Source organism: Aythya ferina (assembly GCF_964211825.1).
Source record: "Aythya ferina genome assembly, chromosome: 1".
Classification (NCBI taxonomy): domain Eukaryota; kingdom Metazoa; phylum Chordata; class Aves; order Anseriformes; family Anatidae; genus Aythya; species Aythya ferina.
The window spans coordinates 144,262,103-144,289,360 of record NC_140296.1 but is presented as its reverse complement, the minus strand read 5'-3'; the positions used below and the strand labels follow the sequence as shown (position 1 = coordinate 144,289,360).

The window sequence follows — 27,258 nt, the reverse complement described above, 5'->3', positions numbered from 1 at the left end:
CTGGATCAGATGGACATCAATAAATTATAAAGCACACTGTTTACTGCATAATCACTCATTACTCAAGAAAGCATGAAGGTAATTACAGAGCAACAGTTGGTCCAGATAACTGGGAGAACTTGATGAAAATCAACTTAAACTTCTGCAGTAATGAACAGGAATAGCTGTTCCACTTTCTAACAGGAACAGCTATTTTTACTGCTAAGTAGATACAACTTAACTGCTGTAAAATTTAAAATGCATCTTAATTCACAGTTAGACATTTAAAGGAAAATGAGCCAAAACATAAATGCTGTATGATTTTATGCACTAACAACAGTTCTCATTTTATTGTTTATACCACAGAATCTCATGTCTTATAAGGACTGCCCTGGAACCGTGTTTTCACCTGAGAATTTCTAAGCTTTTCTTTTCGAGAGATAAAAGCCCTCTTTCTTGAAAGGCATTCAAAGAGTTTGCTCTTAAAGGACCCCTAACTCTTGAAAACCATCACCAGGTATCTGTCCTCCTACATAAATTTCTTGAATATGACAGAATTGCTAAAATAGGTAAGCATTCACCTATGACAATTCTACCCTCACAGAGGGAATATGATTTCTTAATGACCAGAGTTATCAGACTGAATAAAAAGGAACGTAAACTATGCCTGTACTAAAATAGGGGTGTTTAGGCAAGAGTCTTCTGAAGAAGGTCTAGCAGTATAACTGCATGCAACTGAAAAAAAAAAAAAATCAGCTCTATCCAAAACAATGTGTGTTTCCTGTATCAGTGACTTTATTTTGATTCCCAAATCCCCAGTTCTGAAGATGAACGTAATTAGCCATTAAGTTTCATTTCCTAACTCAACTGCTGATGTTAACACAAATAATGGACTTATTAATATTCAACTTAGAAACTGATGTACCATAGACAAGACAGTGAACTATGTAGTACGTGGGTACAAAGAGGAAAAATAGTCTGATTATTCACTGCAAGAAGTTGACATTAAGTCCTCCTGATACAGACAAAACATTTAGAGAGCCATATCTTCAAATATTATTATTTAACAATTTTACAATTTGGGTCATTTATAGGTTTTTTGGGTTTTGGTGTTTTGGTGTGTTTGTTTTTGTTTTCAAATCTCTTGTAAACTCAAACTTTGTTTTTTGATTTAGAAAAACAGTTTTCCATGGTGAAAGAGAACTTTGGAGCCTGAAATAGCATTAGAGACTGAATGACTCGGCCCAGAAGGAAAATAAAGTTTACCAATATACATGTGAAGCAAATGGAAAAAAAGTCACCCTTATCTTGCACATGGGCTGGAGCTTAAAGAATTGGCACTTCCCAGAGGGAAGAGAGCTCAGTCGGTCAGAACCCTTAATCAGAATCAGCAGCAGGGGGCTCTGCATTCTCTACCTCCCTCTTCTACCTCCAGAAGTCACAGAGTACCATCACGATAATCTGCTCTCAGGTCTGCAAGTTTGCCCAGATATTGATCTCTCATACCTCATAGAAAGAGGAGACATGTACCGAAAGACCACAGACCATAAAATGGTTTGGTTTGGAAGGGACCTTAAAGATCACCTAGCTCCAACCCCCTGCCATGGGCAGGAACACCTTCAACCTCCTTAAAAAGTTGTCTAAGGACTTGTGTTTCCAGCTCTGCAAGGTCCCTACAGAGATTACACTGAAGCTCCACCAAAAATCCAGCTGGTCCAGAGAAAACATGCCTCGCTAACCCAAGTGAGAGGGGAGAGGTTCACCACTAAAGTAGGACAACTGCCCACAGCAACCCCGGGAAAGGCCTGGTATTGCAGCACCACAAGTAGCACTCAGAGGCACCTCAGACTCCCCAGGTTTCGAGTAGTCTGTAGCTAGATGTAGTTACCACATAATTATATAGCTACAAGGCTGAGTATAGCTGAAAATCCTGACCTGTAAGACTTGGTCATGATGGTGACTAACAGAATCAAAAGCCTGGCATGGAAACTTCACACACTCCACTGAGGCGAAGTTGAATATTTTTTAAAGCAAGAAGAAATCAAGCCTCTGAATCAGTTAGAATTACTTTTAATTGCTAGTCAACAATTTCTCTATTCAATATTCATCTACCTCTGGGTACACTGGCGCCTATTTGAGAGGGGGGCACATGCCTGTAATTATCCATGAGAAGAAGGCTAGACCTGTAAGTCTGATGCATTGTCATCTGTGCTTCAAGACAACATTTATACAGAAGTCAGGAATAAATCACTGGATTTAATGTCTCAGATTAGAGTTCCACCACATTTTCCCTCCTTTCCAAGCTATTTAGCATATTTTATATTAACATCTGTGACACACTTAGCATTAATACTTCGTACTAACACTTTCTCATCACTCTGCCCAAGTTTCCACTCCATGTCTTTTGCCTCCAATTTTAATTCATTTTATACTCCAGTTTATACAGTTCTGTGTAATCAGAGGCAAATTGTTCTGAAACTCATTAAAAATATATACATCTTTCTTTATGTATCTTGCTTTGCAAAATACTGTAGCAATTTAGTCCCTCTCCTCTTCTGCTTTTACTCATTTCTCTGTATCTTCTGTTATTGCCTGTTGTTTGTTTGTACACTGAGACAACATGTCTGATTTCTAATTCATTCACCAACATTTCAACAAATCCCCAACCTCCCTTCTCCACACTAATTTCTGAAGTAGTTTCTTCTGCAGAAGCTACCTGTATTAAAATGCTACTTCCAAAGCAGCTACTTCAACAAAACATTAAAAAATCCTTTTTCAATTTCCTCTTTTTATTTGCTTGGGTGATTAACAGAACTATAGCTCTGGGATACCCTCTCTGAGCAGAATTCTGTCTCTCCTTGTCAGAAGCATGCAAGTTTGTTGATAATGGCCTGAATATATCAAGACATCCACAGCTACACATTTGATTAAAACGCTTCTACCATCAAGAGCTCAAGGCAAAGTTTAATTCTAGATTTCACATGATGGAAGGGACCATTATGATCATCTAAATGTAATTATACATCGTAGATTGACTTATATTCAAGAGAAATACTATATGCGGTGTCCCACACTTGAAGAGAATGCCATTTTTCACTTCACAGAGGAATGTCGGCTACAAGATTTGTAGTCAGTAATTGGGTTAAAGTATTGAATTGATAATAATGTTCCAAAGAAAATCTACCCATTATTAAGATAAATAGAAGAGGAAGGGGGGAAAAAAAGTATCTTATTTTAAAATAATTTGCTTCGTATTTTTCCTTCCTTTCCCTCTGACAAATACATCATGTCGGGAAGATAATTTGTCTTCTACAGCAAATACTTAACATTACTTTAAGACATAACAGTGCGAAATACAGCAGTTAAAATGCTTTATCACAGCTCACACTGTACTCAACACATACCAACAAACAGCATCAAATAAAAATACTGCCCAGCTTTAAATGGGATTTTGACTGAAACGCTGGGAGATGAGATAGCTTGTCACCACAAGTTAAGAAGTGGGTGAAAAGTGTGACAACTGCAGTTTTAGGAAGCACAGATATTGACAGACAAAGGACAAAAAACAACCAAAGGGCAAATCATTATTTTCTTGTGTGAACAGCTTACTTTTTCAATATTTATGCTTAACTGGTTGCCCAAAAATAACAGTCCCTAAGCAGGTTCACCTCCAATTCAGAAATCTCCAAACCATATATTTATTTATTTTTATTTATTTATCTGCAAAAGCAGCATGATCCTGTGATTTCTGTAAAACAAACTAATCTGGATCATGTATGCAAGCTATTACCTTCCTAATTCAGCTATCCCTAAAAACACTTCAGGAATGGTGTTTACCAGCACCTTTGTTTTGGGTGGCACACTCCAAAAAAGCCTTTCCAGCAATGAGCTGATTTATATTATTAATAAACCCTTCAAATTCTTCTTTGAAACCCTCTGTGGTTCAAACCATTAGCAAGTCGAGCAGCTGCAAATTAGAAATTGAATTTATTTAGGGGAATCACCATCCTGATCTCCAGGAAGTCAGTATTACAAGACCAACAAAAATTACTGGTTAGAGGAGATGTTGCCTAGCAAAGGCTAAACAGACACACCAAGACAACCCAAAATACAGACAAGCAACTTTCCTGATAGCCTGTAAACTAAAAGATGCACTCAAAGGGATACCTTGATCCTAAATATTTGGAGGAGAAGAAAAGGAAAAAAAGACTTAGAAAAATGTACAATTATATTCTGGAAACCAAGTTTAATTTCATGTCACCTTCCACACAACACATTTGCTTCAATAGGACGCACACAGGATTAACTTGGCCCACAGAAACAGGAAGTTGTCTAATAAGAGCAAACAAGGAAATTTAATAGCTAATGTATTTCTGTGCAAGTTCTGCATAAACCAATTCTTTCTACTTTACATTGCCTTATTTTTGAAGGGAGTAGAATTTTTAGAAGCAAATTCCTATATGTTCACCCTCCTTCCTCAATATTGTGAAGTGTCAGCTCTCCGTGAGATATCTCAACTTTAGAAAGATTTCAAAAACCCTGCATTCACCAGGAAAGCATACAAGGCAATCAGCTCTTTTGCAGTGGCCTCTAATGCATCTCAAGATCCCAACCACTGCTTAGATTATCCCTAATGATCATACAGGTTTTCCCTGAACATACTCAATAGCAAGAAGATTTTCTGTCACCACAGACCAGTCAACATCATACAGCAGGTAACACAAAGGAGAGTTACAGTCTGAAGTTATTCACTTTATTTTCAAAAATTAAACTAAAGAAAACCAGCAACAATGAAAATCAACCAGGCAGGCAGTTTTCATAGACTAGAACAGGATGCTACTCGAGTCTTATCTCATACTGCAAGAAGGAAACCCAAAGGACTAAAGAAGTTTTGTTAACATAATCCCATAAAATCATATCAATTTAACAGGCAGGGATGTAACAACATCAGCAGGATTTATTTTTTCTTTGCCTGTCAGTTTTATGCAGATATCTTGCTGCAGTGAGTGCTGTCCTGAATGTAAATTACCTTAGCTCCCCAAGAACCAAACTGTAATGTCTGAGAACACCAATGTACAGTACAATGCCAGCAGGCATATTTAGGCAAAAGGGAATGTGACAAACAGTCCAGAAAGGGTGTGAATTTGCACTTAAGTGAACAAAGCCAAGGAACCAGTGCAAGATTTGAAGTTCACAGGAAGTTAACCTAGTCTGTGCATAGCAAGGATAGAGGTGAATATACCAGTAACAGAAAAAAAAGCTATTTATGTCTATGAAAGCAAGTTACAGTGTCTTTGTGTTCAGAACTGTTTTCACTACACAGATAAATCAAGTTAAATCAGTGGATATACAACCTTCCAGGACAGTGTAATCCAATGCGGTATCAAAGTACTGCCATGCTCACACTTTGCAGAGCTGTTGGCTTGCAAAAGGTGCTGAACAAGCAAGCAATAACTTACACCTACTTCTTGGCAGACAGCTATTTTTGAGTTAAAACACATGCTTGCATTTGAAGATTTGCTCCAGTTAGTATGAATTCTAACTTGGCAGGGAAAAAAAAATCCCAACGGTTATTTGTTCAGAAATTGATTTATTAATCATGCTAATTCTACCGAAAGCTCTCCTCTAAACTGCCTCCAGATATCAGCCTTGACATTTCTCAACCATTTCAAAGTATCTCTGAAGATTACAGTACTCTTTTGTTCAAGTCCTTAAATTAATATCGAATTCTAAACGGAAGTCATTTTCACTCAGTCCTGTAGGTTGTTAAACACACCAATCTTTATCAAACTTCAATGCTAACAGAATTCAATTGCAATTTTGCTTACAACAATGAACCCAAATGATTTGGACAATCGTATGATGAAGAGGAGAGAGAGATTTCCATTAGAAGTTGGACACTTAGATTGAAAGACACAATAAAAGACTGATGCCATAACATACAACTTAAGCAGCCCATTTCATCATTAAAGGCATTTTCAAACACCACCATGAATGGAAATACTTCCAGATCTTATCTCCCAGCACAGAAAATCTGCAATATTCCCTTCTTCACCAGGCCAATGTCAAAGGCTGTGAGGACATTCTTAAGTGTAAGGCAATTGCACTAGGTCTTAAATCTTCTCACTAAATAACACACAATTTGTTAATCTGATAAGACTTCTGATAAGCTTGCCATATACAAAATCCAGATTTTCTTTCAATGTATTTATACACTACAATAACTCGTGATACACCTAGATTCTTCAGTTGCTAATCAGATGCAGACCTGAGACAACTTTAAGAGTCCAGTCCTCAGGCAAAACATAAATAACTACTGTATTTCACAACACCTGGTGGAGACTGACTGGAGATGTGAGGTCTATAGTAACTCCTCCTTCCCTCCAGAAAGGATTTCAACCAGGCCAAAGGTATGCTCTGGCTTTACAAGGCCTCTTAAAATCCAGTTAATGTTTTGTAAGCTGGAAAAGAAAACATAAGCACTGTATTTTATTTTTTTTTTAATGGGAGAAAGAACACACCCAGCTTTATGTTGCACCTGAGGATTAAAGTTTGTACTTGCAGAATCAAGGCAAGAATCATAAATTATCTTTTATCAGCAGCAGGTGCAGGTTGCATTCTGACCACAAAGAGGCTATGAAACTAGCCTGGAAACAAGTCTATGAAACTATTCTGGAATTACAGGGTGACGGAGTACATTCTGCTGTAGTCACTGCCTACCAGAGGAGCAGGTAAGGAGCTACAGACCCACTAAGACCTTCATTTCCTCATCTTCATTTTGTTACTTTTTTCGTATTAGCAATCATATTAGCAATCATGATGCAAGGAAGTACTATGATCAATGATACAGGAGGATGAAATCCTTTAAGTCTTCCAACTACAAATACAGCTGCTAATTCCTATTTCCAGGTGTAATTATGATACTCTATTCTTATTTGTGCATACTCATGTTCAAATTAAGCGTGCCTCTTGCCTGGGAATTCCTAAAAAGACAACCCCCCGACATCCTGTTCCGTATATTTCATACATTGCCGTTCCCAGCGATACAACACGCGTGCGCTGGAGCTTTCAGACTTTGTTTTGTCCGCTTTGGCCTTCCACATCCATAAAGCCGAGCTGCTGTGACATGAGCACAGCACGTCACGCCTGCTGGAGCGCTTGCTGCCATCACATCGCAGGATCACGTGCTGCATATATACGTATGGGGGTGTGCATTAATCTGCTCGTGAGCAAAAACTTTCTGCAATTCTTGAGTGGACTTTCAGACATCTTACTGTTACAGCAAGCCCCAGGTAACACCTGCAACCAGCCTGAGCTTATCGTCGCTTTTAACCGCGCTGCGCGAAGCTGATGTGGCTGCCTTGTGGAGCGTGACAGGTGAAACGCTCCTGGCACAGGTGCGCTGCTGAAAGAAAGGGGCAAGGAGAAAGGAGGAGAGGAAAGGGCAGCCACGGCTGCGGTGGCCAGTACCAAGCACCAGGCAGGTTCACCACCGCAGCAAGCCCGGCCCGGGCAGGGGCTGGGGGTACCAGCGAGCCGCACTGCCGGGCACCCCCAGCCGTGTCCCCGGGGCGAAGGGCTTGGTGGAGGGGCCGATAGGGGTCGTGGGGACCTGATAGGGGCCGATAGAGGCCGTTACCTGCCGGCGGCCCCCGGGCGGCCTCCCCCCATGGGGTGCCCGCGGGGCAGGTGCGCGCTGCTCCGCTGGAGACGACGGCGAAGCCCGGGGTGGATTTCCTGCGGATGGCTGTCCGCCTGAAGTTTATTCCCCCGGCTCCGCTCATCCTCGGGGCGGGGGAGAGACACGGAGAGGCAGAGTGAGGGATAAACCCACGGGTCCTCAGCGCCCCTCCCGCCCGGGGTCCGGCGGGACCGGCATAGCCCCCAGGGCAGCGGCAGCTCCTCCGTCCCCCACCCGCACCGCGGCTGCGGCCGCCTCCTGAGCCGGCCCCTTACCTGCTCCCCGCCTCTCCCTCCCTCCCTACCTGCCCAGCCCAGCCCTGCCCGCGGTACCTGCCCGGCAGCCGCCGGCCCCAGGCTCGGCCCCCCCCCGGCTGCACGGAGAGTCCGCGGCCGCCGCCCTGCCCGGCCGGAGCCGTGTGGGAACTTCCCCGAGCCGCCGGCCGGAGGAGCGAGTTCCCCCCCGGGGAAGTGGGCGCCGCGGGCGCGCAGCCGCTGCCAGCTGGGGCCGGCACAGGGAGCGGCCCCGCCGTCACGGCTGAGGGGGCTAGCCACCTGCACCGTGTCCATTTCAATAGGTGTTCCCTTCCCCGACATTGCAGCGGTTTCTCCCCGCTGTGCGCTGCCCTCTGTCACTGGTCACCTCTGAAATGCCTTGCCTAGAAGGAGGTCCAGTTCCTGTGGGATTTGTTGGTGTATGTAAAAGAAATTGGCCATAAAGTGTTACCCCTCTGCTAAAGAGAAAATCAGAGAATATCCTGAACTGGAAGGGACCCACAAGTATCACTGAGTCTAACTCCTGGCTCCACACAGGACCACCCAAAAACCAGACCCTGCATCTGAGAGCGCTGTCCACATGCTCCTTGAACTCTGGCAGCTCGGTGCAGTGACCACTGCACTGGGCAGCCTGTCCCAGTGCCCAACCATCCTCTGGGTGCAGAACCTTTCCCTAACCCCCAGCCTGACCCTCCCCTGTCCCAGCTCCATGCCGTTCCCTCGGGTCCTGTCACTATCCCCAGAGAGCAGAGCTCAGCACCTGCCCCTCCGCTCCCCTTGTGAGGGAGCTGCAGGCTGCTATGACACCTCCCCTCAGCCTGCTCTGCTCTGGGATGAACAAACCAAGGGACCTCAGCTGATACTCATACATCTTGCCCTTCAGATCCTTCACAAACTTTGTAGCCCTCTTTTGGACACTAATATTTTTATGCCCTTCTTACACTGTGATGCCCCAGACTATAAACTGTACTCAGGGTGAGCCTTCAGAAGCTCAGTGGGACAATCCCTTCCCTCAACCAGCTAGCAGTGCTGTGCCCGATGCACCCCAGGGTACAGTTGGCCCTCCTGACCACCAATTCACACTGCTGGCTCATGTTCAGCTTGCTGTCCACCAAAACCCCCAGATCCCTTTCTACGGGGCTGATCTCCAGCATCTCGTCCCCCAGTCTGTATGTACGTATAGCCAGGGTTGCCTCTTCCCAAGTACAGAATCTGACGCATGCCCTTGTTGAATTTCATATTGCTGATGATTGCCCAGCTCTCTAATTTGTCCAAATCTTTCTGCAAGGCCTCACCGCCCTCGATGGAGTCAACAGCCAAAACCAAAAAGTTGATATCTTGCAGCCCCCTCTTTCATGTCCAACAAAAATGAGGTAGTCAGATCACCTCCTGGATTTCGTGTTCTTGCAAACATTGGGGCTTCCTTTTGCAAACATACAAAGAAGCTGTGACTCAGAGGTAAAAGACTGATTTATTTCCTGACTTCAGTCACCTGAGCTGGGCTGGGCACATGGAAATGACTATACCTGTGTTGCGAAGAGCAGAAGGTACTCCTGCTGACTTCATTGCACCAGGAGAGCTACAGATTCTTGTAAACTAGCTATGTATGGTTAATGGATATGTACTAAAAGATCAATCATTAACTTTTTCAGATAAGTATCTTGTTCCAGAAGACTGGCACATGCTTAATTCTTCATCTGGACTCATACTGAGTAATCTTCAGTATTTAAGCATGGAGAGAGAAGAAAAGCAGAGAATTTCTCATTAGTAATTCCCAAAGCACTTCACTGAGCAGGCAAGTATGAGGCTCATTTGACAGGGGAGGAAAATGAGGTATTACAGGGAGAAGTTATTTGCTCAAAGTTGTCCAAGATGCCAGTACAGTAATAGAATACAAAATGGTAATTTATGGGAAAGTGAGACTCTAAATAGAAGACCTTTCTCTGTTTGTGTTATATATGATAACTAAACTGACATCAACTGAAGTTATTACCTGATTGCTCAAAATGCCAATTGTTAGCCAGGCATAATTATCACTAGTTATTAAATTTTGTACTTGCCCCTTCAAACATGGAGTTCTGCTCCTGGAAGGAAAACAGCTAAAGAAACAAGGACAAGTACACACACCCCACAAATCCTACCCAAATGGTATTAACTTTGTTTTGTATGATGTTTTCAGTGAGTGGTAAATTACTGCAATGTGACTTGGGAAAATAAAGAAAATACCCCAGAACAAAAGAGAATACCTCAGAGAATCCTGGTATCTCTGTGCTGTAGCATCAGCAGATTGGCTGCAAAAACTCGTTTTGCTGGGCAAATCCTTCTTCAGAAGGACACTGAGGTATGTAATGCAGTGAGGTGACAGTCTGTGATAGAAGGAAGTCATGCAGTCAGTGGATTTATGGTAATTTTAGGGCATTTGTACACTGTGGAGCAGTACAGGCCTCTCAGAGTAGGTAATTGTCCCTTTACCCATCACTTAGCCACAGCACAGACCTGGGCCAGCTGGTTGAAGCTGGCTTGAACTACTGTCCACCAGCAACACGTATGTTCTGCCTGCTACCACGTGGTAACAACCGGCCTCCCTTCTGGCATGCCCTTCCGTTTTTTAACACACTGCTCTCAATCTCTCATGTTCTCCATCTCTGGGGAGAGACAGACTTCTGGCAATGTCAGGAAGAGGAACAACATCTTTCTAATCATAAAAAGTCAGAAATAGATGTTATCTTGGAAAACACCACCTTGAATGATTAAAAGTTTAGTGTTACAATAGGAAACAGGATCTGAGAAAAGAAAATATTGAAAAAGCTTAAACACAGACAAAGCTGCCTATTCTGCTTAAAATATGTGACGTTACTTGACTAAAAGTCCTGCATCGGACCTCCCACCCTAGACAGTGTGTGGGAAGAGCTACATACCCCTTTGCTCTATGGCAAGAGAGGTAACCAGTAAGCCACAGCTAACCCACATTCAAGTGTGGGCAATAGCTAGGCCATCTGGCTCTAAATCTTTCTGTGAGGGTGGTGAGAAATGCAGTGGTGGAGAACTCATTTAATTATACCTATTTGCATGTGGGAGGTACAACAGGAACCATATGGAAACCCACAGAGGTGCAAAAGGTGGCAAGGACAGCTGGCAAAAAAAAAAAAATAAAAATAAAAATAAAATAAAATGAAAGAGCAAGTGAAGGGCTTGAAACTATTCACTTTGTGCTGCTGGATGACCAGAGCATTCAGGACCTTGAAAGAAACAGGACCTTGAAGTCAACCTTTCTTTAGTTTGTAAAATGCTTCACTTTCTCTCTGTGTAAACCATTGGGCCCTCAGTAAACGTCTTTGTAGCAACCTTTTCTTCTCCAAATGGAAACAACCTTCAGAAGACTGGATTTTGACTGCTTGAGACTGCTTGTTTCTATTTTTGCATCTGGTTAAGTTTCTTTATTTCTGCTAGAGCTTATCTTTATTTTCATCTGAGTTACAGTTTAAATCTGTTCCTGAATTCAGTCTATGTTCCTGGCTTCAGGTTATGGCCTCTAGCTTTAGTTTCCCTGGGTACTTCCTTGTGCTGTACCTCTCAGTAACTCTGTGGAGTAACATATTTCTGGAGCACTAATCTACACCCCAAAGAAAGAATGCACATGAACTCGGCACCTAACAAAAAGGAAAGTATAGTGTTTCAAAGAATTACACAACATTACCTTAGTTAGAGTAGCTTATTTAGAGCTGATGTGGACACTATGTTCATTGACATCTGACAGAAAAATGCCATTCTCTGTTAAGTACTAAACAAAAATTAAAATGGGCTTTATGATATAAAAGACCCATACTTCTATACAAAGCTAAGCAAGCCAAATCTTGACTAAGTCAGGATATAGATCATCATATATTTTGCATCTTCTGTGAACTAAATATTGTATAACCCACAAACCAGTTCTGCCAGTAGGGAAGTACAATGAAAACAAGAACCGATATACCAAAAGATACGGTAGGATACTAATTAGAGAAGAATCTCACACATCTCAGGCCTTCATGCACATTCCAGATGAAAAGTTTCTTCTGATGGCAGCAGCAGCACAATGCACAAAGCAGCTGCAGTGTGTGCAACAGAGATGCACAGAACAAGCAAGTAAATGCGAGGGAGTTACTTAAACTCAGTTAAGTCAGCAGGCAAACACAGGATCCAGCATTCAAGGACATAATGTGAATTTTAGCCTGAGGCTGTAGACTCTGGCTTCTTAGTCTGGAGAATGGTTTACAAAGATTAGAGGGACTCAAGCCTCGTGCTTGCTCCCTGTGCAGCACCCAGTATGCAAGTCGGAACAGGGAGACAATTTACAGTTTTATGCTGGCTTACACTGACAGATACACCAAGCTGTTTTGTTATTTACTCCCCACCACAAGGTGTGGTACACGTGGTCTCTTAAGTGTGGTTTTACATCTACGTGAGAAGGAGCTGTAGAGTCAGTAGTATGAATTGTGAGCTAAACATCAGAAGTAACCCATGACAAGCACTCTAGTGAGTTTTAGGCAAATCCTAGGTATTTGCTGCTGGAACAAAAAAAAAAAAGGATGGGTAGGTACTCACCAGAAGAAAAGCCACAACAACTCCTTTTAGCCCAGTCAATAACATTCTTCATACAGCTCTCCTGTTTTGTCTATTTGACTGTATAAGACAGAACACAGATGTTGTCATCTGGGGCCCTAGCAAAAGTAGTTGGGGACCAACCAGCAACAGGTTTTGTAGGCTTCCAACCATTCTAAGAACCATATTAAGCCCCTACAGCCAAGGTTTCCTTCTCTACTGCAGAGTAGACCACCAGATGAATGCTCATATATGTCTGCTCGTGTATGTAGCTCTGCAAGAGTACCACTGGGATAATGAAAGGAAGAAACCTTCCTGCCTCCATGTTAATTTTGTCTTACTTTTTTTTTTTTTTCCCTGCTGTGCAGAAGCATGTTCTCTTTTGCAAGCAAATTCCTGTAATTTGTAGAAATCATGTTGAGATAAAGCTATCACATATATCCCTTAGTTTTACTGAAGGGTTGCTGCTTAGAGGAGTAATTGCTATTTAATCAGTTTTGTTAGGTAAGTCTTGCTGAATGGCATTGCTCTAACAAACTGATTGCTTTTAGAAGTCTCAGAATATTCTTCATTATCAGCACCACAGGTTAACAAAATATGTTTCCCAATATCCAGTGAATGCCAGACATTTAGATATCATTAGCAAAAGTACTTCAGCTTTGATTTAAATTAACTACAGCTGAAAGCGAGCTTCAGTAAGGTCATGTTGGTAAAAGGGAGAGAGAAAACAAGATATGCTTGAGAAAATGTTATACTCTCCTTCTGTTTCTTATTTCCTTCTGCAGGAAGACCTGACAGCCACTATGAAAAAGAGTTTAAAAAACCCACCATAGGCTAAGTTCCCCATCTGAGACATTTGAATGAGGTCTGATTTCCAGGGCCAGCTCTTCAAGGTGTTCCCCACACCCCATATCAGTACTCTCTCTAGCTTTTGCCAGAGTGAGTTACATTCACTGCTGGGAAAAAAAAAAAAAAAAAAAAAAAAAGTTAGTATATTAGAAAAAAAACTGATCCTGACAGGGCCCACAAGTTGCTTGAGGTCTGACAGGAAACTGTGTGCCAGCTTTTACAGCTTTTACCAGAGGCTGCCAGGGAGCTGTCTGGGGACTGTGCTAATTGCGCTGATGGTGGCAGCAGCCAGCTCCTCGCTGCCATCTCTTCTGAGCCCCGCAGCTTCTTCCTCTTCTTGGAGGGGTCCATACCTAGTTAGGTGATGGGAAAGTCGGTAGTGACTCCTGGGACCATGAACCATGAAACAAAATGTGCTTTGCCATTGCTTTGCGTTTATTCACAGTGCCTCCTAACCTCAGCTCTTTGTTGGTGCTATGATGTATGGGGTAGTAGTTGCTTAAAGAGCCATATATGCTGTTACAGTGCTGCATACATTAAATACTAGCTGTTCCGTCTACAAATGCTTACCTAAACAGTAAGCAAATGTTTTGGTCCTCTCCTTAACAAGTCAAGCCCTAGAGAGCAACGGGCTGATCAAACATTTGAAAAGAAAGGCAAATTATTAGTTCCAGCTCTGGAAGAAAATATAATGATCTCAATATTGCAGTACTCCCATAACTTTGTTTCTTATTGTAAAAACCAAGCTGTCAGGTACTTCAGATTTCTCCTAACGAGGAGGCATATGGTACAGGCACAGGAGTCTCAGCATGCCTCTTAATAATTTATAGTGACTTTAAACAGAGAGACTTCAAAGCTGTTGCTGCATTTGCAGACTCTTCTAAGTTAGCTGCCTTCATCCAGCTTTGTTTTCATTCATTGTATTCCACAGACTCCTTGGATCTTTCTGGTTTGAAAAGTGATTATTTGGAACAAAAGCTCTGAAAAGGATATAAATGTTGGTCCCATTCCACTTAAACTCTTTCTTGTATCCCAAATCTCAAAAGTAGCATTCCATTCATATTTATATATATTTTTATTGCATTTTTGGATAACTATATGGCACAAACAGATCTTACCTCCAGAGATCTAACATTGTCTAATTTTGGAACTCGGTACTTCAAGCAAATTTTGCTGTATACATCTCAGGCTTTATGCACTGCAAATTTGTTTACCTTTACCATACAGAATTGAAACATGCTTTTATATTCAAGCATAAACAGCACTATGCATAACTGCATAGATAAAGGTTGCTCATCTTATAGATGAGAGGAGCATGGACTGAGACTTCAGAAGCTCTAGAATCTTAAGTCGGACTCTGTCACATTACTACACTCATGATTTTGAATACAGTTGTTAAAGGAATGCAGTCAATTTAAAGGAAATCCGAGTTCTCTACCAGAAAAAGAACATCTACATGTTACTGCGCTGACACTGTTGGGGGGAAAAATGTTTTCATCTTTGGCAGTGTTTTCATCTTGAGCCTAGTGAGTCAAACTGCCTTTTTAGTCTACAGGTCTGGCACACACGGAGAAGGGGGACATAGGCCTAAATAAACTAAAACAAGAAAGTGAATATTAAACCTCTGCTATTTATAGTGAGGGTCTATTATTAGCAAGCACTGCAGGGACAGAGATCCAGCTCTGAATGAACTCAAATACTAGAGAAATGCTGGTTCTATAGCATGGGCTAGCACACAGATTAAATAACTCACCTTGCTACCACATCTAAAACACTTGGTGTTCATGTGTATGCAGGAGAGATACATGTGGAGAGATGGAAAGTTAAGTGTATGGAAACTTTTATTTTATTGCATGTTGATGATGTTTTCCATCCTCCGAGTCTCAATTTGTCTATCTGTAGGTGAGAGATAACAGTACCCATTTTGCAAAGATGTTTTGGCAATTAATTAATATGCATAGAGTGCTCTGAAGATAAAAAGAACTAATTTGCATTTGGCTTAGATAACAGGAACCTTTGAAAGCAGTGGTGGCTTCACAGAGGCATTTTCTTTTTCAGCAACTTAGGACTTTGAGATTGCTGGTATTTGTATGCAGTGCATTTATATAACATTATATAATAATTTTAAATTTTGCATGGTTCAATTTGAGTCACAAGCTGGTTACAAGAGCACAAGACACTCCATGTTGTGCCCACATTCCTCTAATCTGCTCCAAACACATAAATACCCAATATCCAGATGGAGCCCTTTCAACTCCAGTGGAGCACTGCCCCGACCTGGGGATCTCTTTAGATCACATTTCAATGGAACAAGCTGAATGCCAGGTCCATTCACTCGACCAAATCAGGTTTCCCATCCGACTTTGAATTACCTTAGTCAAAACCCATCTGACTTTCAGAGTATGTTTCCCATTCTAAGGTCTGCTGGCAGCACCTGTAAGGCCATGAAGGAGAGCTGTCTCTTCACCTCAGAGCACTAACAAACTGCACTGCTGTAGGAAGACGCCTTACTTGGATGGATGGATCAGCATTGAATCATTTGTGCGTACAGAGGTTGTGTGTCTCTAACAGAGGTTTCCTATTTCTATAGCAAAGCATTTTATTTTTGTATAGGTGGATAGAAGATGGGTACTGTAAACACAGTAGCTCTTTTTCTCCAGTTGCCATATGCCTTTACCACTTCTGTAAGGTGAAACAAAATATAGGGCCTGCACTCTCTGCATTCAAAATTTGATCTTCAAAGGGAGCTCTGTACTCACGTGGCTCTCCATCTTATATTCCTAATCTCATTAAATAGTCTCAATTTTAATACTTTAACCAATATGACATTGAACACAACTTAAAAATAAGACAGCTCTCTCTTAAGTAAGGAATCCTATGAAATCATTTAAATGGCCACAACTCTCTCTTTATTCTTTTCCAAAATTTCCTTATAAGTCACTTGTGGGAGATGAAGCTTCCACCCTTACATGGAGCTTTAGCACAAATACTATTCTCTCAATCATGTATGATTATACCAATAATTTTAAAATTATTTTTATTTTTCTCTGAACCTGGTTAGCAAACCTTATTTCTGAAGCTAGATACCTCCAATATAATATAAAAGAATCTATAAACAATAATGAGTGAAATGTATGTTTTCTAATTTACTGCTTCAGAAAAGAAGGAATCATTATTGCATAGGTCAATATTTTTTTACCGGATTATTAAGCTTCTGCTGAGTTGTCAGCTGTAGTATTGAGCCATATTTTTGTGCAAAGTTAGGACTTTCTTTTTACCATCAGGCAATCGCTCAGATGTTCCACTGAGAGGAAAGCACTTGTGACTGCCTTTAGCATACACAAATAGATGAGATCTGGTTTTATTCCAAACATTTTTTCCCAAGATAAATATAATTATAATTATCTATTTTAGCTCCATTTCCCCCTGTATTTCATTCTATATATAGAACTTTCTCTTCTACGGTATTCACAGGCTACTAGAAGATATGGATGTCAGGCCCTTCAACCTGTCTCTCTTCAATATTAGTATTTTTGTTCTTATTAGTGGTTTCCTGAAATCTGGGTTTCAACATTGCTCAAAAAAAATAATAATAAAAAAAAAATCTTGAATACTCTCTAATACTGAAGGGGAGGAACACCTGGCAGAAGAAAACTGTATCCTGAGCAGTCACACTTTTGCTAAGATGATCACACGACGCCTTTGCCAAAGGCACTTCCTGCAAAGACCACAGCCAAGGTGGTGGGCTGAGAGACCTCCCCGTGCTTGAGGAGAAAAAGGAAGCAAAGAGAGAAGTGGGAAGGATTCAGGCAAGTAGCAGCTCTCACGCTGTCACTGTGCACAAATCCTGTTACTATCCAAAGCACCTCACCAGCCAGACAAAAACAAAGCCCACTAGTAGTTCCCATTGAGTCCAACATCACAGAGGCTAAGCAGGCTTGGAGGCACAATCCTTACTCCGGGCCTTTTCCTGGCCTGTTCCTAAAAGCTGCATACCGCTGCCTCTTGGGGACCTAGGGAGCTGCAGCGGCCACCTGCCTGCCACGGCCACGCACCTGGAGCACTGCAGGACTGGCTGCCAAGGGAGGGCTTTTGACCCCCTTGCTGTCAGAGTGAGGCACTTCCACAAGGGAAAAAGGTTTTTCTGACTTTACAATCAGCCATGATATGCTGTACTGAATGTGGCGCGCCCAGCCCAGTTTTATGCTGACTTCAACCCTTACTTTGCTTACATATCTCCTGAGGGTGGAGATTTACATCTTACAAGGCATTCTTGTACTGAGACCTTATTCAGATGTTGGAGCATTTCAGAGTGCTCAAATCTACTGGTAACTTTATCTGGGGAATCAGTCTTTACTGTAATATCTGCTTCAGTCTCAGAAAATAGAGGAAACACATTTTCTTTAATTCTGATTCCCCTTTCCTTTAATGTTGATTTCCCATTTCAATTTCCTTTCCTTTCATTCCAATACCTTTTAAACTTACAATTACAGATCTTTAAGAGATAAATAAATGTAAAAGCACAAGCCATGAACACACTGCAAACTGACAGAAATACAAGCAGACCAGACAGCATGGAATTAAATGAACAAAAATGGCCAGTTTATTCACTGGAACAGTTATGCATTACACTGTAATTTCAATTTGAACATAAAGATGTAAGAATCGGTATATTGGCTTTTTAAATTATTTTCTTCGGCACTAGAGTGTTTTTCCCAACCATTTGACTGCATGATCATATTACACATGTTACAAGCACAGACTTTATGAATCCCTCACAAGGCATTAATCTGGGATTGTCTACAAGGACAGGAAAGAGTTAACATGGGAATTACTTCAATTTTAAAAACAAATGATGCATTTTTGGAAACAAGAATTATTTAACTTTTTTTTTTTTTGCCATTTTCTTCTTTTTTTCTTTTTTTTTTTTTGCTCTTTTTTTTTTTTTTGCTCTGCTTTTAGCATAAAGAAGCAACAAGAAGAGTTTCCATTATTCAGTCTTTAGCAAATGAACATATATACTTTCATATTCTTCACCATCTAGAAACACTTCATCATTTAACCCAAGAAGGCAGGACAACATAATGTCAATTCAAATAGGATTAGCTGAGTTATCACAGCAGAAAACATACTGTATACAAATTTGTGTTTGTCACAATCTCCACCAATGTTAAAACTCTTTTGAAAGGAACACAGCAATCTGTATGGTCAATTAGATACAGAACATCATGCAAATGGAAACATTCAATAGATTACAAAAGTCACAAAACATCAGTTTTCATTTTTTAAAGTTGTTTACAAAGGATCAAGTTAATTAACCCTTTAACAGTCAGACCACAGGGCTGAAAAACAATAGGGCAATAACTAATAAAATGGACTTAATTTATCCACTGGTATAGCACACAGAGCCATACCTGTGGATGGGGAGGAAAAAAAAAAAAAAAAAAAAAAAAAGCTAGATTACTCTTATTTCTTATTCACAGCTGATGGAATAACAACTAAGCTAGCAAGCCAGTCTACTCAAAAATTTTATCAATTACTTGTTTTCGATGATTTCCAAAATACTCTTGAAATCAAGTAACTGTATAATTTGGTTTACAAATGCTGAGAAAAAACCACTCTTCTCCACTGTTTCTTTTACAGCAAATAATGATAATCAAAACAAATATGGTGCTTCATGGAAAGACACTTCTGAAACAAAGCCCTGTCACCCCAGAGTCTGCTTGCACATTGACTCCAGTCATGGAATATAGGATTTTTGCTTTACCCTTTGTCAGTTTGTCACTCAATTGCCATTATACTTCATGAAAGGGATTTTCAAGAACTCCACAGGAAACAGATTAAAATCCAATAAGGATTTAAGCCATGCACCTCAGAATGAAAGATACAGAGTCAGTGATAGTCCTCTTGCCTTTCTAACATGAGAAATATGCAGATCACACAAGAATTAAGAATTTTCTAGCTTAATTATGGATATGGAAAAGCTACATGATGTTAAGAATCTCATGCACGCATTTTATGTTGCATATTTAGATGCATTTATGCCTGAAGGCAAAAGGCAATTGCTTTTTTTTCGTTTCTTTCCACAGGATGCTTAACTATACTAAAAACCAAAACAAAACAAACAAGCAAACAAAACCTTAATGGTTAAAAATAGTCTGAATACTATATATCCCTTTCAGACTCACTGCACACACAGCAAGCAAGGGAAAACTGAAGAAAAGTGATGACCAGCATTTTTAAAGAGGTAACTATAGCAATTACCATTACTTCCAAGGTAAAACATCAGTGTCTGCCATTTTCAAACACAGATTTCCTAAGTAGAGAGAAATTTTACAATAACCTATGTGGATGCACATCTTCCATCAGAGAAAGGAAACAGCCCTCAAAAGGGTTGATGCAATCTATACCTGATGGTGATGATGAATCCAGCTATAGCGGAACTGGCAGCGCAACTCTTGACACTGGCATGGCACGCTGAGCAATAAGGTTGGTATCAAAGTAAGGGCCCAGGCTCCTGGGCGTTGTTCCCAGCCTGCTGAGGACTGGTCCATATTTTATAAACAGCTGTACTTCGATATTTACAACCTAACTAGCACGAGCAGCCTTTGTAGGTGAGGTCACGTTGCATAAGTGAGGTTATATTTTGTAACGTAATCTTTCTGTTAACGCTTTAATATGGTAAATGGCTTAATCAAGTTATCAATCTTTCAAAATCAAAAGTAAACTGAAGGTCATCTTGGCATTAAGAGTTGCAGCATTACATTAGTTATAGTTCACTCTATGAGCCCTACTGTACAGCTATGGTTACATTAATTTACCGTGAAAAATGTGGATGGAGCAAGCACAGAGGTGCCAACCTGTCAGTCAGAAAGAATATCACTATCGCCTCCACATAGAAGGCAGAAACTTCCATATGATTAGCATGAGAAATGATAATATTTCCTCTTTCTGTAAAAGCTTCTATTAACCTTCTGATAGAAAATATATTTTCCATACTATTATATCTTACATCTTTCATTCCCCTTATATTTAAATCTTTTTTTCTTTTTTTTTTGTTTTGTTTTTAATTTTCCACACATTTCCTATAACTGGATTTCCAGACTTTTATCATTTCACTGAACAAACAATATTTTTTTCCACTGCATTGGAAAATAAAACTCAAAACAGAATGCTGCAGAAATGAAAAGGCTATTCTAAATCCAAGGAAATTTCAAGGCCATCACAGAGAACAAAAACTACATTTCAGTAGTATGCATGTGTCCTGCTTAGGACACATTTCAGCAGTTCTGAGTATACTCAACCATTAGGCAATATATATACCCTTTTCTTCTTAATCTTTAAAAACCAGGATAGATAACACCACATCATAAATTAATTTTAAACGGACAGAGTATAATATTTTGCAACTCAAAACAAACATACAAAAAAAAACCACTTTTGTGTCTGTTTTTGTCTATGTAAATATTTCCTACAAAATATCTCACAAAGTTGCATGCTACCAATTACTATATAATAAAGAAGAGTTTATCATCTCAAGTTCAAGATATGTATTTTATTTTGTAGTGGTTAACTGACAAAAGTTGTCCCAGGGACCTACACAGTTTTGTAACTTACAATGCAATAACTACAGCCTTTTGTACATTTAAGTTGGTTTGTTTCTAGTTCTCTTAAATTTCCAACATTTACTTGTTTTATTACATATTAAAAAATGCAAATTGAAAACTTAGAAATGAAGAATTTAAAGCTTAAGAGAATAAAAAATTTAATAAACCCACTTATTTCTATAAAACAGGACCACAATTTCTATACCATTAAATGCTGTTTTGTAACTCTTGATCCACATGGACATACCAGTACAATGTTTCAGTTTCCCAAAGTTGCTCTGCAAATTACAATCGGAAACAAATACGTTACTAAACAAATGTTCCACTATATCATTTTTTCATAAATTCATATCTATATAGAAAGGAAATGTATTTCACTGAATTTCTGTTTAACTAAAATTCAGGGCAAATGTTTGCTTTGGATATGAAAATAGGAAAAACTATTCCAAGTACAGCCCGCAGTAACTCTGTTCAATGTGCAATGCAAATTCTTTTTTTTTTGTTTAACAATATACAGAGCTTTCTTTGTTGGACGTAGCCATTGCCATGTTTTACAAGGTAACTATACCTGTCTGGCAATGTCAGGAATTGTGAGGTGCTCTTGAAAGGCAACATTTGCCTCAGACACTTTTTTATTATTTTTTTTAATTTTAATAAAAATCAAAATAGCAGCTAATCTCCATGTCAAACTATGATAGCGCTGAACAAGTTTTACTTGACTTTTGTATGACAAGACAACACATCAGTTAAGTACGATACTAAATAGTTATGTAAATGTATACAAGAAGAACCATGTGAACTGCATGGAAACCTAAGCAGAAACACTGGTGAGTATTGTCTGTTTGATCTGGTTAGAATTTGATATCAGTCTGTTCCTATTTTCCCCACCTTTGACTCTGAATGTTTTGTTACAATAGCTCAGCTGCTTTGCCAAGGCTGTACAACATACACAGTTGATTACATAGAATATTTCTATTTACAGCACCTTCATTACTGGTACCATGGAAATAATGATTGTTAGGCACACTGATTGGTCACTGATTCTTTCCTCTGCTGATGTTTTGTGTATCATAACATTTGGTAAGCACTGTTGCTAACAGAAGACTGAGTTCATTTTCTCAGATTCAGGCAGAATATAAAAGAATTATTCCAACCATATCTGCAGCATTTTTTTTCCAGCTGCTCTGTACCTAAGGCTGTACTGTGCTTCTCTCTTGTAGATCACACTCATGCTGCAGGGAAGGAATAAAGATGTGGAAATATCTAAGCCTTTCTTCCGTAAATAAATTAAGGCCACCTGACCGAGCAAGGAGTATGCTATACCAACAAATAGGCAGCACTGAGGACTTCTCCTAGCTTATGGCCAAACAGGAAGACCACGTGTGCTGAACACCTTACATAGCCACTTGCCTTGCTGTCAGGTATTGTGCAAAATAAATTCTGCTATCCTTGGTTTTGTTCTGAAACTCATTATTTAAAAACAAACAAATAAAAAATGATTTACTCAGCTTTTACAGGAAAGAATCTTTAACTAGGAGCACTGTGCACTGTTGCGATAGAGTCTGCGTAGCGTAGATCACCTGAGTATTTGTCATAAACTGACATTAGCTAAGGTTCTGTATCTGTTGATTTTTGGCAAGGAAAAAATGCACTACAGTAAAGTCCTGCTAACTTTGACCCACCATTAACCCTACCTGCAGCAGTTATTTCACCACAAAATACTTCACTTGAAGTGCCTACAACTTGGCCTTTCATACTAGCCTTTCACAGTAAGGCCTCAAGCTAGTATCCTGAATATGGGAGCAAGAGGAAAGAATGTTTTTAATTAGCACACAACAGTTTACTTGTTTTAGATTTTTTTTCTCAGATACCAAATAGAAAGCAGCCCAAAAAAACAGCACCAATTCATCTACTTGTCTGAAATGCAAAAATATAATCACAATGCAAGGAAACAACTGAAAACAAATCAATACATCCTTTCATCTCCTTCTTAGGCTTAATAATTATCTTTCAGTGAAGAGCTAAAACAAAATCAGAAGCTAGTGAAATAGGAATCAAAAAAAACCAGGTGCATAAACAATATCAGTGCAGCAGCAAAATATACAGTCATTGTTAACATTTCAATTCCACCCATTGCCAGCATTTTTGTGCAATAAGAATTGGCCATATGCTGGCCAATGCAACAAGCCTCTTTTTAATATTAACACAGTCATTCTTTGCTTAAGCTATTTCTGCTTGTTTTTTAAAAAAAAAATGAATTAAATATAATTCTCACAAAAAAGACTGTATTTTATAAACACAGAATTATGGTGCAAATAAAGTAAGAAATAAATATCACACCCTTAATGACAAAAGGAAGTTTGAACTGGTTCCTATGGCTGAACTTAGAGGTTGTGAGGGTAGGATTTTAGTAACATACTTTTTTTTTTTTTTTTTTTTTTTTTTAATATTGGCTTAAGTCTCTCATTGTATCAGAGGTAAAGCCAAGCAGCTGGGAGGAATAACTTTGTTGAGATATTAAATTTCACTATACTTTAGTTGTGATAGCAAAGTTTGAATACAATCAGAGGAACCATAAAAAGTCTTCTTGATAGGTTGGGCTCTGTGCTTTGTGTTCTTCTTCTCAACCTTCCCTCACTTGCCAGAGCTGTGGATATGAATCCATGCTTGTCGATGCCGCAACAAGGCAGGATTGTCTACCTGCTTGTTGGGAACAACCCAAACCTTTGTTGCATGAACTCCACTCTGTTTGGATTTTCTCTTACGTTGCATATGAAGATTAGGGATAAGGAGGAGGCTTAGAGAGACAGTTGAGAGGGGCACACTGAGAGCTGGAATGTGGCTGCTCTTCTGGAAGAGCACTAGGACTGAAAATTAAAAAGAAAAGAGAAGAAGTGCTTAAAATACATAGCAAACATTTTACAAGCATGTCAATTGTACAATGCTTGAAACAAATTCTAAAAGGCAATGAAACTGCATCTTTAAGTCTGTATCCTCAAATATACAGTATAAAAAAATCCTCAGCGCACACACACTTGTTGGCACCTGGATTTACACATGAAATACCATTGATAGCCTGCCTGACAGTTTCTGTATGCAACTGTTGTTTGCATACTCTGATGAAAAATACTCTTTGGAAAAATAAATGCATTTGTGAAATGGGAGAACAAATTTGAAGGGCGATATACAGGTGCCATCTTTATGTGAACGTTAAGAATTGTATATATACAACTGATTAATTGCTCTAAATGAAGGAAAGTGCTAAATTGGAAATCAGGTTTCAACACTTCGTGAAAACATGTCCTCTTACTAAATGCAACCTATTATCTAGTACATTCAAAGAAATACAGGGTAACTTTCCTCATCAGGCGACAAACATTATGTATTTTGTAATCACCACTTCCAAAGAGTTTTTGTTTTACATTTTTGAATCCTCTTCAATTCTTTTTGTTGTTGTTGTTATTTCACTATTTTTCATGAACAACTGTTCCGATGACAGCATTCACCTGTCAAGCCTCTACACATGCATTTAGAGCGTAGCCTGTAATGTATTGCAGAGGGATCTGAACTAGCTTTCAACAAACGTGGTGTGGTTGGAGTAGCAGTCTAGCAGTGGCAGCCCGAAGATAAGGGGCAGCTAACAGGAACACACCCTGCTTCTTGGTGCAGAGTTCCAGGATGCTCCTGCTAGAAAGCTTCAGATATGCAGGCTGTCTCACTTAAGTCAGCCATCTACACTACACAGCAGCAGGCAATGAGGACACAGCTCAACTGAGTCCCATATCATTCTGCAGCCTTAGCCTGTGAGGATGAACTTCAGCTCATCTAGCTGATGTCAAGCTAAGTGTCAGCCATTAAACATTCAAGGAAAGCACACGGCAAAACAAGATTCAAAAACAGAATACAAATAAATGGAATTCATTTTAAAAAAAAATGTCTAAGAAGAATTTTTACTTAATGCTTCTTTAAGTTATTCCAAGCTCAACAGCATGATGTATGATGAATCACAATCATTCACAGCCCTTTCTTCAAGAAAATTTGCCTTTTCCATTTTCCTTCTTTAGAAACCGTGCTGTTACACATTATCTCTACAGTACAGACTATTGAGTGCTGGCTGAAGGAATGCAATTAGTCTATTGTTGGAAATGAATCAATTTGAAATGCCAGAGGTATTTGCAAATCTGCCTTTGGAAATGCCAGCAGTACTGAAAGCGTCTGTATTTCCACATATAGCATCTACTTCAGGAAACAAAGAATGGCATTGCACTTTCTTGAAGACAAAAACAAGTGTGTATCATCACCATTAAGAAAGATGATGACAATGTCTGTTTTCAAATCAGGGGAGCCAAGAAGATTATGGCCAAAAATCCATAGGTATTGCAATTCAGCAGGAGCTGGAGTCCTTGCATTGCTGAGCTTATTTGAAGATCATGGACTTCCATGTCTTCAGTTAAACTCTGTCACATTTGTGTTCCTGAAGATGAGCTGTCTGATTTGCAAAATGGCTGGTGAGAGCAAGCTATAGGAGCTTAGGACCTCACTGGCTTCATTTTGCACTTGGCTGTCTGAGTAGGTCAGTCCCAAAGTGTTTACTGTTTTTTTAGGACTATGACTCCTCAGTTTATATATAGTCTAACATTAACCACCTAGGCATAAATATTTCATCCAAAATATTTTCTTGAAGCTTAGCAGTTGGACTCGTTTAATCAAAGACTGAAAGAACTCAAACCTAAGCATTTCTTTCCACGGCTGTAATCATCCTTTTGTTCTGTCATATTCTGCAACATATAAATGCAGATAGAGAACCTAAAGTGGGATCTGAGTGAGATCATTACCTACTCCTCTCAAATGAGCCTGTATCAGGAGTGACTTAAGATAGACTCAAAAGCTCTGCATTTACTCTAGAACTTATGAAGAGCCAGCTCCAGGCTTCAGCACCTCCTAAGTTTTCAAGATAATCTTACTAAAAGCCCTCCTCTTAAGACTTTCAGAGAAATTAAAGTGAATTGAAACTTTAATGTGACATCCGGGGAAGATGAACAACAAGGTGGTCATGTTAGCCTACAAAGATTGCCTGGCTCTCCTCCCTTGCTGCCCCATTGCTTTTTTATGGAGGACTTCTGTAATTGTCAGAAAGGAACAGAAATTGAATATTTTCCTTGCTCACTAGCAGAGATGTATTTGTCTTTTGGGGGTTCCTTCCCAGCTTTAAAAATAAACTACACACGTGTCTATGCTTCGAAGCAGAGGACTGGTAAGGAAACAGCCATAGTTAGTACTAGTTATTTAGAGGAATGGCCTGAAACAGGACCTCTTCAAGACATTAGATTATCCTCTATACAAATATGTGCAGCTTCATTAATGTACTGCCATCACTTTTAGTACAAAATCATCCCTGACTGCAAATACTGTAACACAAACAATTCCAGAATATGCTAGGTTAGGAAGCAATGGGTTTAGAATTACTTTTTTTTTTTTTTTTTTTCTTTTCACAGTAATTCTGTGTTACTTCCCACTTTCAAATACAAGCACATTTCTATGCACAGAAGAAATATAAAACTTTGTCTCACCATTCCCTTTTCAACCAATAATAAATATTAGGGGCATTGGGAAGAGAAAAAAATGATTACAAGGTTATCAGTACAAGTACCTTTGCAGCAACACATATACACCCACCACTTACAGGCCTAGTAGATTTGAATCTTATCCTAATACTCTACTGTTACACCATTCTCCCTTCAGAAAAACAGTACATCCAGTTCGGTAATGCAGATTACTGTAGCAGTGTCTAAACAAAAATTACATCATCCATCAGGCAGAATCAGCAAGTGACACATGGCATGCAGTGTGCTTTTTATGGCAGTATAAGTGATCGTGGTAGCAGGTCCTGGAGCTGAGCTATCAGGCATATTGTCAGTCACAGGCAGTAGAGGCTGGCAGGTGATATTAAGGACACGATGCAAGAGAAAGCCATGGAAGAACCTGAAGCTGTTGAGTTTTAACTGAGAATACGTGAGAGTATTGTTACATTCTGGCCATGAAATATGTGCTGCTCTTAAAATACTTAGTTTTAATACATTATTGTAAACCTCTCTTTAAAGGCTGGTATAATTTGGAGATACATCCATTCAGTTGACGGATGAGGTCTGTGTCACTCTTATTGCCTGTTTCTAAGCAGCTCTTCTTCCCCACCACAGCACTCAAAATGCTAATCATACATTTCTAGTATCATTCGGAAAATATCATGCAAAGCCCCTTGGTGTTAGTAAGTACTCTGTTCTTTCTT

The 27,258-nt window shown here is 39.7% G+C and overlaps 1 protein-coding gene and 1 long non-coding RNA gene across 20 annotated transcripts in view; one reads left to right on the top strand and one right to left on the bottom strand.

Annotated features, from left to right (window-relative positions):
- The window catches only part of LOC311433677 (protein bicaudal D homolog 1), a 294,907-nt gene that overhangs the window by 99,838 nt on the left and 167,811 nt on the right, over window positions 1-27,258 (bottom strand). For 7 of the 19 annotated variants that reach the window (XM_084513060.1, XM_084513059.1, XM_084513089.1 and 4 more), the window contains one exon: window positions 17,946-23,839. The exons of 10 other annotated variants lie outside the window; for them this stretch is intronic. In XM_084513060.1, coding sequence (XP_084369186.1) covers window positions 23,834-23,839 — 6 coding nt within the window. In that variant the 3' untranslated portion in view covers window positions 17,946-23,833. Of the gene's footprint in view, window positions 1-7,618; window positions 7,918-12,519; window positions 12,587-17,945; window positions 23,840-27,258 lie in introns of those variants that run through there. 2 more of the 19 variants (XM_084513066.1, XM_084513062.1) reach the window with 2 other exon arrangements.
- On the top strand, window positions 4,361-19,054 carry LOC311433784. Its single transcript, XR_014690955.1, has 4 exons — window positions 4,361-7,271; window positions 9,588-9,734; window positions 10,115-10,276; window positions 16,995-19,054. It is a non-coding gene; the product is annotated as an uncharacterized lncRNA (long non-coding RNA).